The sequence below is a fragment of the Taudactylus pleione genome, unplaced genomic scaffold, assembly GCF_031769625.1.
Source record: "Taudactylus pleione unplaced genomic scaffold, aTauple2 ptg000093l, whole genome shotgun sequence".
Lineage (NCBI taxonomy): Eukaryota > Metazoa > Chordata > Amphibia > Anura > Myobatrachidae > Taudactylus > Taudactylus pleione.
The window spans coordinates 14,972,779-14,988,957 of NW_028284495.1; the positions used below are offsets into that span (position 1 = coordinate 14,972,779).

Here is a 16,179-nt window from a genome sequence, read left to right on the forward strand (position 1 = left end):
ATCTTCCGTACCAGAGAACTCTGTTTCGGAGGAGCTATAACCAGCGGGATATTTGTATTCCTTAGTGGTGGTGTTGTGTTTCCACTTGAATATGTTGCCTTGAGAGAAATCCCTCTTGTCTCTGATAAATTTATTCCTTTTTCTTTCTATCAGAGTTTCTTCATAGGTATTGAGATCCTCTTTAATTTTTTCAAAGGCACTTTGAAATCTAGCGTCTTTTTCCCACTGTTCAAGTGTTTTGCCCAGGGTATCAACTTCTTTATCTAGTTCTTCTAATACAAGGAGATTGTGTTTGAGTAGAATATTCATCAATTCTTGAGAGCACTTGAGGAGGCAGGCTTCCCAGTCAGTTTTGAGAGAGTTGGTGGCAAGTTCAAAGGTGGGAAAGATCTTTGGTCTTAAACCACGGGGAACAATTTTTTGCTTCAAATAGTTTTCTATTGTAGTTAACTCCCAATTAGATCTTGTTTGTTTTTGGAGTAAAAATTTGAGTTTTCTTATGTCATCGTCCCAATTGGATTCGTGTGGTAAACCTGCTAGTTCACTGGGAAATATGTTATTTAGTTCCTCGATGGTTTTCCGTTTGGAACTTAATTAATTTTTAAGGCTGAATGCCATATTATTCTCTCCGTATAGAGAGTAATAATTCAATGATGTTTTCACAAAAGGCGTCATTACCAAACAAGAACACGCCTTTTTAATTGTGGACAAACCTAAAACACCCACTTTTTACATGCTACCCAAAGTGCATAAAAACATTCACAACCCTCCAGGACGACCAATTGTCTCGGGAATTGGGGGACTATCTGAACAAGCCAGTATCTTTTTAGACCAACACTTACGACATCACGTCGATACCTTACCATCCTATGTCCAAGATACTAGGGATGTCCTCAAAAAGATACATGATGTACAACTTGAAGAAAACCAATTATTGGTCACTTTAGATGTGGAATCTTTGTACACGAGTATCCAACATGACATCGGCATCTCAGCAATTCGATATTTCCTACAGATGGAGGGGATGGACGAGTTTAAAGAGTTCTTACTGGATTTATTGGAGTTCATCCTTTACAAAAATTTCTTTACATTTGATGACAAATTCTTCCACCAAATCCGAGGAACGGTGATGGGTGCAGCATGTGCACCGACATATGCCAACCTGTTCCTCGGTTGGTGGGAGAGGGAAATTGTCTTCAAAGAGTCGAATGAACGATTTACCAGCCATATAACCACCTGGCTAAGATATATTGATGATATCTTTATGATATGGCAGGGAGATGTGAACGACCTACTTACCTTTATCCAGGAGTTGAACAAAAACTCAATAAATTTGAAACTTACATATACCTTTAGCAGAGATAATGCCACCTTTCTTGATCTTCACCTCTTTACTAATGAGAATGGATACCTACAAACAGAACTATTCAGAAAAGAAACAGCTACGAATAGTCTTCTTCATTGCAGTAGTGCTCACTTTCCGCCTACTATCAAAAACTTACCTAAGGGTGAGTTTCTGAGACTCAGAAGAAATTGCACAACTGATGAGACCTTTCTGCGCAAAAGTCAAGATCTTTCTGAACGCCTCCTAAGCAGAGGTTATAGTAGGAAAATGATTAAGAGTGCCCAATACCAGGCTCTCAAAACGGATAGACAGACCCTGATCTTCTCCAACAACAAATCTAGTGAAACAAAAAACCAAGTACGTTTCATTACAAATTACTGTAATGAGTGGCGAGAATTGCAGGAAATCGTCACACGACATTGGCATGTCTTACTCATGGATGATGATCTGAGAAATTCTCTGGAGAGTAAACCCACCTTTAGCTGGCGAAGATCCCCAAATCTCAGGGATAGACTGGTAAAGAGCCATTTTGTAGGAAATCCCAGAAGGCAGATGAAATTAAAAGGTACTTACCCATGTGGTAAGTGTAAAGCCTGTGGCTATATCACCAAAAAAGATAACGTTATCGATAGATATGGCCAGACTATCATGCTAACACAATTTATCAACTGTGATGCTATGGGGGTTATATACTGCTTGGAGTGCAGTTGCAACCTTAGGTACATAGGCATGACAAGTCGCATCTTTAAACAGAATCTTAGAACACGTGGGGAATATCAAAAATGCAAGAAGCGACCTCACTAAAATGAAGAAACTGACATCTGTCGCCAGACACTTCTTAAAATACCACAATGGAACAACACAAGATCTGAAAGCCTTTGGGCTAGAACATATTAGATTGGGCATAAGAGGTGGCAACTTGACAAAAATATTACTACAGAGGGAAAGCAACTGGACCTTTAGACTCAATACTGTGAGCCCTAATGGACTCAATGAAATGATCAACTACAGTATCTTTCTCTGAGAGGTCTTTTTTCATTTAAACTTATGTCATGTCTGACTAATTTTTATATGCAAGCAGCAATGGACGATCATTGGAAGCTTAACTCCAACACAGACATCATTTTAGTATTTTAGTGACCAATTCTTAAACTTGATATTTCACATATTTCTTAATATATATTTTTTTACATTTTTTTACACTTTTTTCTCTCCCACCATCTCCACATACACTTATTCTCTATGTATAAATACATATCTCAGCATTATTATTGAATACTCATTACCCCACACTGTTTTCATTTGTCTTCTCATTTGTTTATCTTAGCCATGTTCTCATCACTTTGATGTTTCATCAATTTTATAACCTTAATTCCTGATCACTCTATACATCCAACATATCCTTTTGGTATTTACCTTATACTTCATGTCAACTTATGTCAAGGTATTTCTGCACACAATCTGTATTCACATTTGTATACACTTTTCTAGAATATATCACTGTCATCACATCACCATTCATATATTTATTAATTATTTATTATCTACTCATTATTATTATTATTATTATTTTTTTATTATCTTTATATTTATTTTTATTTATATTTATATTTATTTTTATCTTTAATATTTTTAATTTTTATTTTTATTTATTTTTATTTTGGTATCATTCTCTTTATTCTAATCATTTTATACACACTTATTTATATCTACTATTTATATATCTGTATGTTTGGTATTAGCATTTTTGCATAACTATTTTTGCTGCAAGACAGACACTTCAGCTACTAGTCAGGTTTTCCACCTTAGCCTGTTAGCCTGATCGTTATGAGCTTCATCTAACCCAAACACTCCCCCCTCCTATGACTCACTCCCTCCTGTTGCTGCGGACCAATAGAGGGAGTTAACACTTGGACCTATTGACAAGGGTATTGCATCTGCAACACACAGCAGCTGCTCTCCCATTGGTCACAACGCAGGTTAAAGATCACCTGTGTATCACAGTCCACATGCATCTGACTGAGGAAGCGACAGTGAAACGCGCGTCTCAGACCCGCGAATCCGGCTGTGTACAGGCGGGATTCGTCATGGCAGCATACTGACAGGCTCTTCTAGTGGCAGATTTTCTATACTACACACCGGCTCCCTGGAGGTGAGCACTCAGGTACTTTTCATACTACACTTTCTTTATCGCACTGAGTGGCTTTATTTAACAGAGACAAGTTTGTGACCCTGCAATACCTTTAGGGCAACAGAGCTCCACTTGTCCTGTACTAGCCATAGTGCAGCTACACTCATACTCTTTCTTCCTATCACTGCATATGCGATCTGGGTTTCCCACCACTCACCACTACCTTTGGTATATGACTGGCAGCAGCACAGATCGCAAACCTATGCTGTGTTATTTCATTACGATAACTATTGTCTCTATGAGTACTCTCATTGGGGTGCGCCTATTAGAGGTTCCTGCAATGTTTACACCAGGACCTTCTTTTTAACGCAGTCCAACAGCAGATACTCATTGTACTTATTCCCTACCCTGGGAGTACCTTTATAGTACGCTCACATGCCATTCAATGGTTATACAATGGCATGCAGCAGCTGCTATTTTGTAAACTCCACATAAAGGAGTAGCTTTACTTTTTCCTATAACCTTACTGTCTACAAGTACCTGGGTGGCATCACAGGCGACCTACGTGTGATCTGCCTCTCATTACAACCTGTGATTTACTTATATTCATTTTGATATTTGCAGGGTCAGCTATTATTTCATCTGACCACCTTATCATTGTATTTCTCTGATTACTGTTCAGTGTTATTGTGCTGTGATATCTCACGTAACCTATATTGAATATTGTATGGTTATTATCACATTCTTTTCTAGAAGATTTCCTTGTATGCTTCTGCCGTAATTCTGATTAGCCATTGTGCTATGACGACATTATGAGGTCATTGAACTAGTATATGTTTTATATAGGTCTCAATATTGTATGAGACAGAGAATTATAGACCTATTTGTAATATTTCACTTAGCTTCACATAATTGTGATAAGTATTGTATTATATGTTGTCTTATGTTCTATGTATGTTCGTGTTCTGCTTGTGATAATTTATAGCTGTTATTCCAACAGTAATGCCAATAAGTAACAGGCTCAGACTTGTTTTTGGTATTTTAAAATATATCTAATAAAAGTTATTTTTTATATATTATTCTTATTATAACCTTTACATTCGAGTGCCCCCAACAAGAGAGTTTTCTTCTTCTCCCCCATACTACGTTTATCTATACTCTCATGGGGAGCACCTCCACACTTTACAATATTTTTGCTTGACACCTATACTAGGGTTTGATATTTATAATTGTGGATTTTCATTATTCTTTTGACTAATTATATCCAATATATTATATCCTGTGCTCAAACTATATCCCCCTATTCCCCCCTTCCCTGGTCATTTATGTCTATACTCCATGTACACAATGCCTAATCATGGAAGTTAGGGGTTCAATTATTAAAGCAAAAAACCAGGGGAGACCATGGGCATCCCTGTCTCAGAGAGGGATCCATTAATGAGGACTGTGGGAGATGAATAAAGAGCAGAAATACCCGTAAGGAATTTCGCTGAGGTACCATAGGTCAGAGGTTCCCAAACGTGGTTTTCAAGGCACCCCAACAGTTCAGGTTTTAGAGAGAACCGTGGTTGAGCATAGGTGGTTAAAATGACTGAGGTATTAATTAAGTCACCTGTAGTCAAGCATGGATATCCTTAAAACCTGGACTTTAGGGATAAAACAATCGCTGGGGACTGTCTAGAGTGTGTAATATGGATAAGGTCAATCATCTTTCTAGTGTTATCTCTGACCTGCTGCCCTCAGATATACCCTACCTTATCATAATGCACAAGGGCAGGAAGAAAACCATTCAGGCAATCAGCCAAAATCTTGGCATAAAGTTTAAGATCAGCATTGAGTAGCTGACACAATAACTAGGGTCCCTATGAATCGCCACGATCCTAGCTTCCATCATAGTTTTAGGGAAAGGGTGCGGTGTAGCATGACATTAGACAAGGTGTGGAGGACCAGAATGGAGGAAAATTTCTTATAATAGGCCGTGGAAAAGCCATCCAGGCCAAAGGCTTTAGAGTATTTCTGAGCCTTGATAACTGCCTCGATTTCCTCAACAAAAATATCCAGGTTCAACTGTTGGGCTTGGGATGAGAGTATAGGGAGATGGGCACGGGTAAGGAAATCGTTAATGGCATCCTCTGGCGGCTAGGGCCAACGGGTTGACTGTCCAAATTATACAATTTGGTGTAAAATTATTGGAATTCTTTATTAATAAGGTCAGGACTATAGGAGAGTGTACCCAAGGTCGTTTTAAGAGCAAGAATATTCTTAGATATGGAAGCATTCAGTCTGGAGGCCAAGAGTCATAAACGTCATATCGCGTAAAACGTCGTCTTCAATTGTTTCAAAGACTGAGCAGTGTGCTCAGAGAAAAGAAGGCTCAGATCTGATCTGGCCTTAATAAGTTCTTCCATGGTTGTCTGAGTGGGAGAGAGCTTATGTTGACATTCCAGACTCTGGAGTCTCATAGCTAGAGATAAGTTGAGTCCTTGTTCTTTTTGTGTCGGGAGGCCATGCTAATCGGATATCCCTGTATATATAACTTCCTTATGGGCTTCCCACAGTCCTGGAGGAGATATCGGGGATGGTGGTTATGTGGGAAATAGTCAGAAAAGTCTGGAGCTGTTGAACATAGTCATGGTTATGCAAGAGAGACTCATTAAGTCGCTGTGTAGAAGAGCGGGGACGAGAAGCAAGAGAGATTGGCTGTAATCTGACAATGGTCCTACCAGACAATGGCTGACTGAAGTTTAAGGGTCAGGTCGTGGCTAAGAAGGATCATATCTATCCTAGAGTATGTGTTATGAACAGGAGAGTAAAATGTGTAATCTTTCGCGGTAGGGTCCGTGAGTAAAAGAGAAGATGGTGGTGAAAGAGGGTTAGAAAAGCTGCAGATTTACTGAGTTTACTTACTAGCGGAAGAAGTGGGAGGGGAGAACCTATCTAGCTTGCTATCCGCCACTATATTAAAATCAGCTGCTATAATTAACGTACCACAGCTGAATTGGGAGAGTACAGAGCTTAACTTATCAAAGAAGGCCACCTGATCCTGATTTAGGGGCTTAGACATGTTAACTAAGGTACAGAGGGTATGATTAAGCCTACCCACTAGGATCAGCTATCTGCCTTCCTTATCGGTATAGGAGTTTAGTAAATTAAAAATTGTGAGTGGCTTTAAGGATTGCCTCCCCCTTTTTCTCTTGCAGCAAGGCTGGGAAACACTGGACCATGGGGGATTGTAGGTTGGGGCTGGAGCTGGCACTTAAATTAAACTGTAGCTTTAAATACCAAACTCCTCCCCCTTACAATCCCAGTGTTCTTTAAGTGCCCGAGGAGTAAGGGCACAATTTTACTGGGCTGCTACGCAGCTCGTTGTTGTAGCTTAGATTTTTGTTTAATTTGTAATATTTATTTTTACTTTGAAGTTAGGTAAATTGCGGGGTGGGCGGCTCTTAGTGGGGACCCCCCACAGCACTCCGGTCTCTGATTTTGCCGGACTTTAGCGGCGTCTCCCATTCATGCAGGGGGTGCGTGCACGCTGACAGGCTGCCCAGGTGAAGCGGGCTTGACCTGAGTTTTCCCCGACACCAGGAGCTACTTCAGGTCTGGGGAGCCTGGAAATGGAGGGGGCGGAGCTTACAATGCTGCACTCCCCCTCCGGCAGCAGCATGGACTACGCACCCTGCCTTCAACGGTAGATGCACAAGTCTGCATCCATCTGCAGGGCCTGCTAGATTCTCCTGCACTTCACAGGACGAAGTTGTCGCAAGACTTTACAATAGTTCACCCTGGGATTCCCTGCCGGATTGGTAGGACAATTTCCCGGGAGACTCTGTGTGGGAGGCCATTCAAGACGGAGCACAGGTAGCTTATGGACTTCAGCTACGGCCATTTGAGCTCGAAGGGCCTTTAGGCATTCATAACCAGATTGTTCCTTGCAATATTTTTCTGTTTGGTAGGAACGTTCTTTTTTTTTATTTATTTTTTATTTTAGCCGGTACTGGATGCCGTATTCCCCACAGATTGAGAAAACACTTTTCTTCTGACAGCGGTCCCTACCGGCGAGGTCTGCGTTTCCAAGTTTATGCTCCTCCTTCCGTGGTGGTGCGTCCTGGCAAGGTCTGTCTGCCATAAGCTAATTCTACCTTGGCAGGGGTTCCAGAGACAGTTTTTCTGGTACCACTCATCGTTCTGGGGTCACAGCTCCTAGGTAGCCTAGTGCCTAATGAGGTATCTCTTATACCCAGTTTGGGTGCAAATGGGAGAATGGTTGCTCCAGTTCATCGACCAATACGTAACGTCCTCAGGCACCTAGGTGCTAGGCATCATTTGCTATGGTTCCATAATGTACTTCTGAGGTCCACTGCCAAGGCATTGCTTTTGGTTTTTCAACATCGCTCTTCCCAAGGCAGCGGTGTGCATGGTGGCATTGACCATGCTATCGTTCCACTCCTCTCGACCGGCAGTTTTGCTCCAGTTTCTCCACAGACACGGAAACAGAGGTTCTATCTCCTTTCTAGTTCGAATGCCGAACGGTTCATTACGGCCTTGAGCACCAGGGGGTGCGTAGTTAAGTTCAAGTGGACTCTCTATGATCAGAGCTCCACAGCACGGTGGCCAATATCTTCACCGTTTTAGGCAGGTCGTCTTTCTTCTTCAGTCAGCGTACGAATCTGCCCCAGTCGTTCAGTGGAGCCCCGGCTCCTTGTGTTTGCAACAAACTAAGGGCGGTGATGCCGCGCATAATGCACATAGAAGGTATTACAATTATTTCCTTTTCGGATGTTCTCCTTGTGACAGATACTTTTGGCTTCACATTTGCGGACCTTCCTAGGTCACTTGTTTCTCATACTTTCGGATCAATACTATATCCCGACTTTCGCAAAGGACTTCCATGCTCCATTATCTGCGCCTTCAGGTCTGGGGGTGGCCTTCAACATTTTTCTCCAGCGGGGTTTCTCTTGTAGTGGCCAGTACACGGACCTTACTGAACTTGGTCTCACCGGTTCTGTTGGTGCCTTGTCCATCGCTCTTGCGGAGCATTCGGTTGTTTGACATGAGTCTTCACTTAGAGACCATTCAGTGGACCGGGTTCACTCGCGGGAATTCTAGTGGGTACGTCTCCAACCTTGTAAGGGTTGCTCGGCACCCCCCTAGTCTCTGTTGACTCTCTAAGCAGTGATACCAGTAGTGTGAAATGGGACAGTGGGCTTCCTCCCAGGGCAGTGGTCTCACTATCCTGTGGTCTCCTTGCCATTCGTTCAGATGCTAGGTCTTCTGCGATAGGATCTCATGGCCTCTCAACAAGTCTTTGAGACTCCACAGAGTTGTCTGTTAGCCGGGTATCTGCTGGCTTCCACAGTGGATGCCTTGACTGTTCTGTGGAGGTTTCGGCTAGCGCATCGGTTTCTGCCGTCCTTGCTGTTCCCTACGGGTCTCCTGGCGCGTAGAGGCTTCCTGAGTACGGGTAATCCTATAGGCTCCAGGCTGGCTTCTTTGTCATGGTGTGGGGACATTCTCAGGCAGTCGGTATGTCCTGGATGGTGTCTTCCACTTCGCCCAGACCTACTGCAGCATGGTCCATTGTTTCTACACCGGAACCTTCCTCCGTTGGTTTTCCCGATCTGGCTTTGGTGACCAGGTGTTGGAAAGCTGACTGTTTTTCTCTCTTGGTGGTCCGTACTGGGCGAGCCCGGACACAGTTTCCATCTCGTGTTTTTCGGGACGTTTGGAAACTTTGCCTCTTGTGGTGGGTACATTACAAGTTTTCTCCTCTCACATTCCTTGGCCTTCCTTTGGGGGGTTTTGGAGGCTGGTTGGCTACTTCATTTTGTGACTATACAGGCTTTGGCTCGGTCACTTTATTTCCAGCAGCGTTTGGCCTTTCTTCCGAAGGTACAAACCCTTTTTACTAAGTGTGCTGCGTATTCAGCCACCCTTTCATCCACAGGTAGTGTTGTGGAATCTTGCTCTAGTCCTATCGGCTCTCACACAGGCGGCATTTGAGTCAGGGCGTTCAGCTGATCTTCTTTTAGCTGCTTCTAAGCTGGTCTTCCTTATGGCTATTGCCTTCAGTCGGCATGATTCCTTGTTTAGGGTGTCAAAGCAGCTTTTTCTCCTCTTTCATGATGATGGTGCGGTTCTATGTACAGTTTTTGCATTCCAGCCGATACTTGTTTCATCCTTTTACTTCCACCAGGATGTTGTCTTTCTGGTTCCTCATCCTTTGGTGACTTACTGGGACTAGGATAATCTGCCTCTGCTAGCTGGGCCGAGCTCTGCCGACTGCCTTGGTATGCCGCACTGTTCTCTGCGGGCTCTTTCGATGCGCATGAACGTGTTTGGCCGGCCACTCATGCCTTTTCTGGTGCTGGGCGACCGCCACCAGACCAAGTTGTCGGCACCTTCAGCCAGGGTGGCAGCATCTTATGGGCAGCGCGACGCGAGATCAGCAGCACAGATCCGTCGTACAGTTATCTGGTCCCCTGTCCGCACATTTGCAAATTTTTTGCGTATCAGGTTTTTTGCCTCCGGCGGCACCCACTTTGTGCGTACAGTTCTCCGGTCAGGCAGCCTGAGCGTTGAAAAGGATTCACCGGTAAGTTGACCAAAATCCTATTTTTTTTTTTTCTCTGTTGTGTCACAAGCATGGCAGGTTAGACTGTAATTCCGAGTGAAGGCGCTGTGAAAAATGGGTTTTCTGGAGGAACACTAGGTCACCTCAGTGTTGTTTAAATGTAAGGAAAAGTTTAGGATGCTTTTGTGGGCTGTTTAAACCTTTGAAATCCTAAGAGCCATGGGGGATGTTCAGGGTAGCCACCTCTGGTCCAACAACAAGGATTGCCTCAACTAAATAAAGTAAAAAAAAAATTAGAGGAACACAAATATTGACACAGTAAAAGCAATAGATAAACAGAAAGTACCTGGTGGAATAAAGGAGTCAAAAAAAAAAAGTAGGGACATGAGGAAGGGGCAAGATCACAGCAGTTAAAGTCTGGTCCATGGTGCCGGCCAATAGAAGGGGGGGCAATTGCCAAGGATGGGCAAAGGCCGGACATGAGTGCAACACCCAACTGTGGCGGCATAAGACACAAAGACATACGCATGAATGTGGAAGAAGAGAAGGTTCCTCCACCTGGGACAACAGTTGACAGAACTAGAGAAATATACTAGAAGAGGTTAACTATCTCCTCCTATACAAGCACATGGTAATAAATGTGTGGTGAGAAAAATAAACAAGAAAGCAAACATGGTAAGGATACTGCCTTTGAACCTCTATATACCCCTGCCTATACCTTCTAATATCCTTCCTATAAACCTCTAAGGATGACGCTAATTTGCGTATGCAGTCACCCAGTAAATAAAGACTCCAGACCTAGAACCTGTGGTTCCAAAGCACAAAGTATTATTCAAGTAAAAGTACAGCAGTTACACGCTATGATCCTCATATAATCTTAGCGCATAGAGATTATACAGACCCAAGTACAATTATACATACGCAGCGCTCTCTGGTCCAGATGTTAGGCATCAGCAAGGAACCCCTCGTCAATCAGCATTCAGCAAAAAGACTTTGAACCCCAGGTCAGAGCACACAAATTTATACCCCCCAGAAATAACACAATAGAGAAGTTTGTTGCTAATACCATTGGTCCTAAAGGGCATATGTTACAAGGCATTTAACAGGTTGATTCAAATAGACACAACCCAGCTTCTAACAACTGGGGGTCTCTGGTTTCCTGCCTCATGCAACATCCTAACAGTTGTTCATATAATGTACATTTTGTTGCTTGAAGTCTCTGCGGTCCATAAGTTGAGAATGCATGATGTGATCTCCACACCGATGGTACCGGAATACTGTTGAAAGAGTACGCATCAGTACAATACCAATCACGGCTTACTTATCATGTATAAAACCTTAGTTACCAAATAATCTTTATTTCACAGCATTTATGCTAAATGAACAAACTTAAATCTTATACTTTAAAGCTTATTAAACCTTTTATGTGAATATGTAATGTGTAAGTATGCGGGCTGTGATGTAAAGACGCTAGTTAACTTGGGAGAGATGCGTGCGCATGAAGCTAATAAACAGTGTTTTCATACAGGATCTTAGTTCGAGAAAATTATAGGAATCCAGTTACTAAAAAACCTGGAAAACAGTAGCCTACCATAGTAGTGATGCTAATGATGTCCGTCAACAAGGTGAAACAGGAAAGATGCAGTTACCATGGAGTAAAAAAAAAAGTTGCTCAAAATGACCAAATGTGGACAAACTATACTATATAATAAATCTCAAGTTGGGGGCTCCGAAGCAGCAGATTTCTTTGCACTCTTTACCATTGTCCATTCTGTCCTTGGTTGCCACTGAGGAAATGGAGTGGGGTTGGAGGTGCAGGAATCCTGCTCGAAGGCCAAGATGCCTAGGTAGGGAGCCGGAGTGGGGAGTCCCAGAGACTCAAGGAGGCAGTGAGCCTCCTCTGGGATCTTAGTGGAGTGAAATCTGTTCTGATGCCATAGAAGTATGCGAAAATGGAAGCCCTATCTGTACCGTATGTTGTTGTCCCTGAGTAGCATTGTGATAAGTTTTAATTATTTTCTCTTGAGGAGTGTGACCGGAGCAATGTCCTGGTAAATTTGTAGAGAAGCCCTCTCAAATGATACCAAGTCGTATTTTTCTGGACTCACGCAGAATTATCTCCTCAGCAGTACTGTAATGGCAACGGAGAGGCTGAGAGGAATTCTGGTAGCGAGGTTGGAGTGCCCTGTGTGCTCTGTCCAAGAGAAAATGACCCTCAGGGGTAGCAGGGGATAAATGGGAAAAGAGTCTTTTAAGGTAGTCATCCAGAGAAGGAAGCTCAACATTTTCAAGGATACCTCTAATGCAGGGCTAGACAAATCTTTGTAGAATCTAGGAGCCAGCTTAAAAGTTTAGGAGCCAGACTATTGTCCGCGAAGGGCAGTTACTGTTGGAGGGGCAGTTACTGATGGGTCGCACAAATAGAGAACCCCGTACTGATAGCAATACACAGGGTACCTAATAAAATAATGCCAACCCCCCCCCCCCCCTCTCTCTCCAAAGCAGCAACACCTGCTTTGGAGTTAATGGAAGGCTATCCCATACCACCGTAGAAACATTCCCCTGGCAGTTAAGTCAAGTCAATGCAACAGGCTGAGAAATTTGTAGGGGAACTTCAAGTACCAGCAGGCACTGTAGGAGCCTCAGGACAGGATTGCAGGCTTTTCTACCTCATGCTGTGGGAGCTGTGAGGGCTATCAGTCATTTACTTTCAAAGCTAGAGTCCTCGTCCTCCCCCTCCTCCCCGTTGGACTCTTTCTGCATGTGCTCCCTGTAAAGTTGATCCCGCAGGTGTGAGTCCGAGGAGCCGCGACAGCCACGGCACCACCCTGCAGCCAGCCAAGTCCTTAAGGCCTCTGGCAGAAGACCTCTATCAAGTAGTCCTGTCAGGCCGGGCAGACTCAGTAGCTGCCGACTGGCAGTGACAAAGCGGTGGCTTGGCACGTGAGTCTGTCTGTTCCCCCTTACACGCTGTCGACGCTGCTGGGAGGTTGGGACATCTTCTCCTTTACTACACACACTTGCAGGAGGGAGGAGGCGGAGCCACGCTGATTGCATGTGGCGGGTACACACTCATCCTGGGACATGCATGCCCTGTCTGAGCATGGTGGAAGCTAATGCAGGTCCAGAACAATACAGGGCATCTGGTTCTAATGTGAGCAGCTGCAAACAGGCCAGGAGGGTATGGAAGAGGAATCCAGAGAAGGAAGCAAATGGCTGGGGGACACATGAGGCAGGCACACAACAGGTCTGACAGGGGGTGAGATGGTACAGGAGCTAGCTAAGCAGGTCACTTCTGCAGGCTCAAATGCAGGGGACGACCAGCGGGTTTTTCACAAGATGGCCACCTTTTAAGGTGCTGGAGAGAGACTCACAGGGGAGCCAGGAAGAGCCAAAAGTACTTACCTGAGATGGTAGTGCCGGCAGGATGCACAGAGGGGCCAGGCTTCAAGGTTCCAGTACACAGGGGGTGTGCTAGGAGAGGAAGCAGCCCATTGAGCAAAGTGGGCGGCCGTCTCTGCAGCAGCTCTAAATCGCCGTCAGCAGCTGCAGCTCACAGTCCGGGAGAGAAGCACAGTGGGGAGGACCGCAGCGGGAGCAGTCGATTGAGTTAAGTGGATCAGCGGATGGGTGGCAGGCGGGAACTTTTGTGCGGGTGTAGGGGTCCAAATCAAGGACGGATGAGATATAATGGCGACCCCCTCCATGCCAGGCCTCTGCAGCAAGTTACAGGAGGTCGGCTGACCGCCTGTACACACATCAGGATAAGCATATATATCTGCCATCGGCTGTGCTTCACAGCTGACGCAGTATGTCTGTGAACGACGTAGTTTAAAGACATCGTCTGAACCCACTGGCCAATGTGCACACAATATATCAGCCATTCAATTGAATGGCCGATAAGTCGGCCAGTGTGTACTACCCAGCATAAGAACCAACAATGTTATCAGGTGTTTCCAGAAAAGATCATCACTGGGAGCAACCTGACTGCTAAAAGAATGGGTGATTAGTTGTTAACCATTTTTATTACAACTTGTACCATGGAGTGAAAATAAATATTAAAGCAACCACCATAAGAAATTATATTCCGTTTGCTATCTAAAGGAAGATAGTGTCTTTAAAACTGGTTTAAAAGTGATCTTACAGTATTCAACAAGTATCTTATATATGTGTCCTATGCATTTGTCAGGTGAGTGACAGTCTGCTGCCGTTTGGGGCAGGAAGGGGGGATGCGTTCCTGGAAACGAGGGTGTGACGCCTCCGTTTCCTGAGAGTGCCAAGGGCAGTGTCTGTGTTGTTGGACGCAGATTTCCTGGCCTTGCAAGTTGCCAGGAGCGCCGGCCAGGCTGGGTAAGCTTTGGCTTACGCAGAATAAACGAGGGCAGCAACCATCTTGACCAATGGTCGTGATGGTGATCTGAAACTGCGTCTACGGACGCTGTACTCGGATCACAGATGCATACAGGAGGCGTCTATATCCTACAGACACCACCTGCTGCATTTGCATTTAAGTGGATGGTATAGCAGCTGTGCAATAAGTCCATATCAGAATCAGGCCATAAGAGTACTGTATACATGTGCGGTTTTATATCTTCTATATACGCTGCAGTGTGTACAGCACAGTTTATGGACAACTTAGTTATGATCTGTGGGTAAAGAATGATTTTGTCTTACTCGCTGCACACTGGTTGCACCATGAAACAAACTGGTTTTGGGGACCATACAGTATTTGGGGGAAGTACAGAGTTTGATTATAGACAGAGGATGCCCATAGTGAGCAATAAATTACTATTTTCAGATCAACATCTGTGTACCATGGTCTATTATTAGGGAGTAGAAGCCCCATATTGTGCCACCCTCAGATCAATAGTGCAGTGCTTGAAGAATTCAGAAGCATTATTTTATTATTATTATTATACTTTTGTTCTAAGATGAATTTGTCTGTTAGATGGGATCCACAGATTGGTTAGTAACCCTCCATTGGTGACATGAACTATCCATATGACTGAAATGATCTGATCCACATATTCAAATGATTTATTAACACTGTACATTTGACCGTAGGACTCGGACATCCGGAGTGCACTTCTTCTTGAGCAAGCTGCTCACTGCTTTATTAACATGAAGAGTCCGATGGTGAGGAAGTTTGCTTTCCACATGATACTGGCAGGCCATCGTTTTAGTAAAGCAGGCCAGGTGAGTACATGATAAATATGAATTATTTTAGTTAAGGTTAAAAATTCCATTCCATAAAAAGAGAATGTCTTGAGTCTAACCTAGACAATTTTGAGAATTGTGCAATTCAACGACTGTGCAATTATCAGACTATGGGGCATATTCATTTAGACGCAAAAAGTTGGAAAGGTTTCGTCTGCTGTACTTTTCGCTGACTTTGTGGTTTTCGGAGGCGAAAACTTTTCGTGCGCGGCCCTATTCAATTCCAAAGGACACGAAAACGGGTCCCGGCGAAACTAAAACAGGCGAAAAATGCTGTCAGATTTGGGGAAATCAGCCTAACACCCCCCCCCAAAAGATGCACTAACATTGGGGATCAATGTAGATACCCCCGAATAGCCCTAATGAAGATATTTGGGGTACTTAAATGCTCTCAATAGCTGCTAATTAGAGTCTTTGCACAAGTGGTGAAGAATAGCATTTATTAGAGTTTTTTTGGTGATAATAAGTAGTCCTATCAAATTTGGGGTACATGAAAATGGGTGCAAGCATGGTTAAAGATCGCAAAAGTGAAGTTTTAAAAAACGCACCTTCAGCAAGCACCTGCAATAAAAAAAACACCTCACCCATACTTGCAGACCCCCGAAAAGCTTATTTTGCTAGTTTTTAAGTTTGTACCCCAACTTTGTCATTTTTGGGGGTTTTCTTCAATTTCTTTTTTTTTTTTTACGCAGGTAACCTATGGGGACCTGTCCCAGGGGTGCAGGGTGGTTCCCCCACCTTTGCATCCCAAAACCGCAATTCAGCACTTTTTTCCACCTGGTTTCATAGGCGCATCTTTTTCGCCTATACCAATGCATTGACATTCCGCGTTGGCGAAAAGTCTTTAGAAATGAATATGGGGATAAGTTTTCCCCTGGTAAAATGACGTCATCGGTGAAACTTTCTACTTCAGGG

General features: G+C 43.8%; 1 protein-coding gene across 2 annotated transcripts in view; it reads left to right on the plus strand.

Annotated features, from left to right (window-relative positions):
* Positions 1 to 16,179, plus strand: part of TRAPPC8 (trafficking protein particle complex subunit 8) — a 166,859-nt gene that overhangs the window by 62,745 nt on the left and 87,935 nt on the right. For both annotated transcript variants that reach the window (XM_088469576.1, XM_088469577.1), the window contains one exon: positions 15,112 to 15,243. In XM_088469576.1, the coding sequence (XP_088325702.1) occupies positions 15,112 to 15,243 (132 nt within the window). The remainder of the gene's footprint in view (positions 1 to 15,111; positions 15,244 to 16,179) is intronic.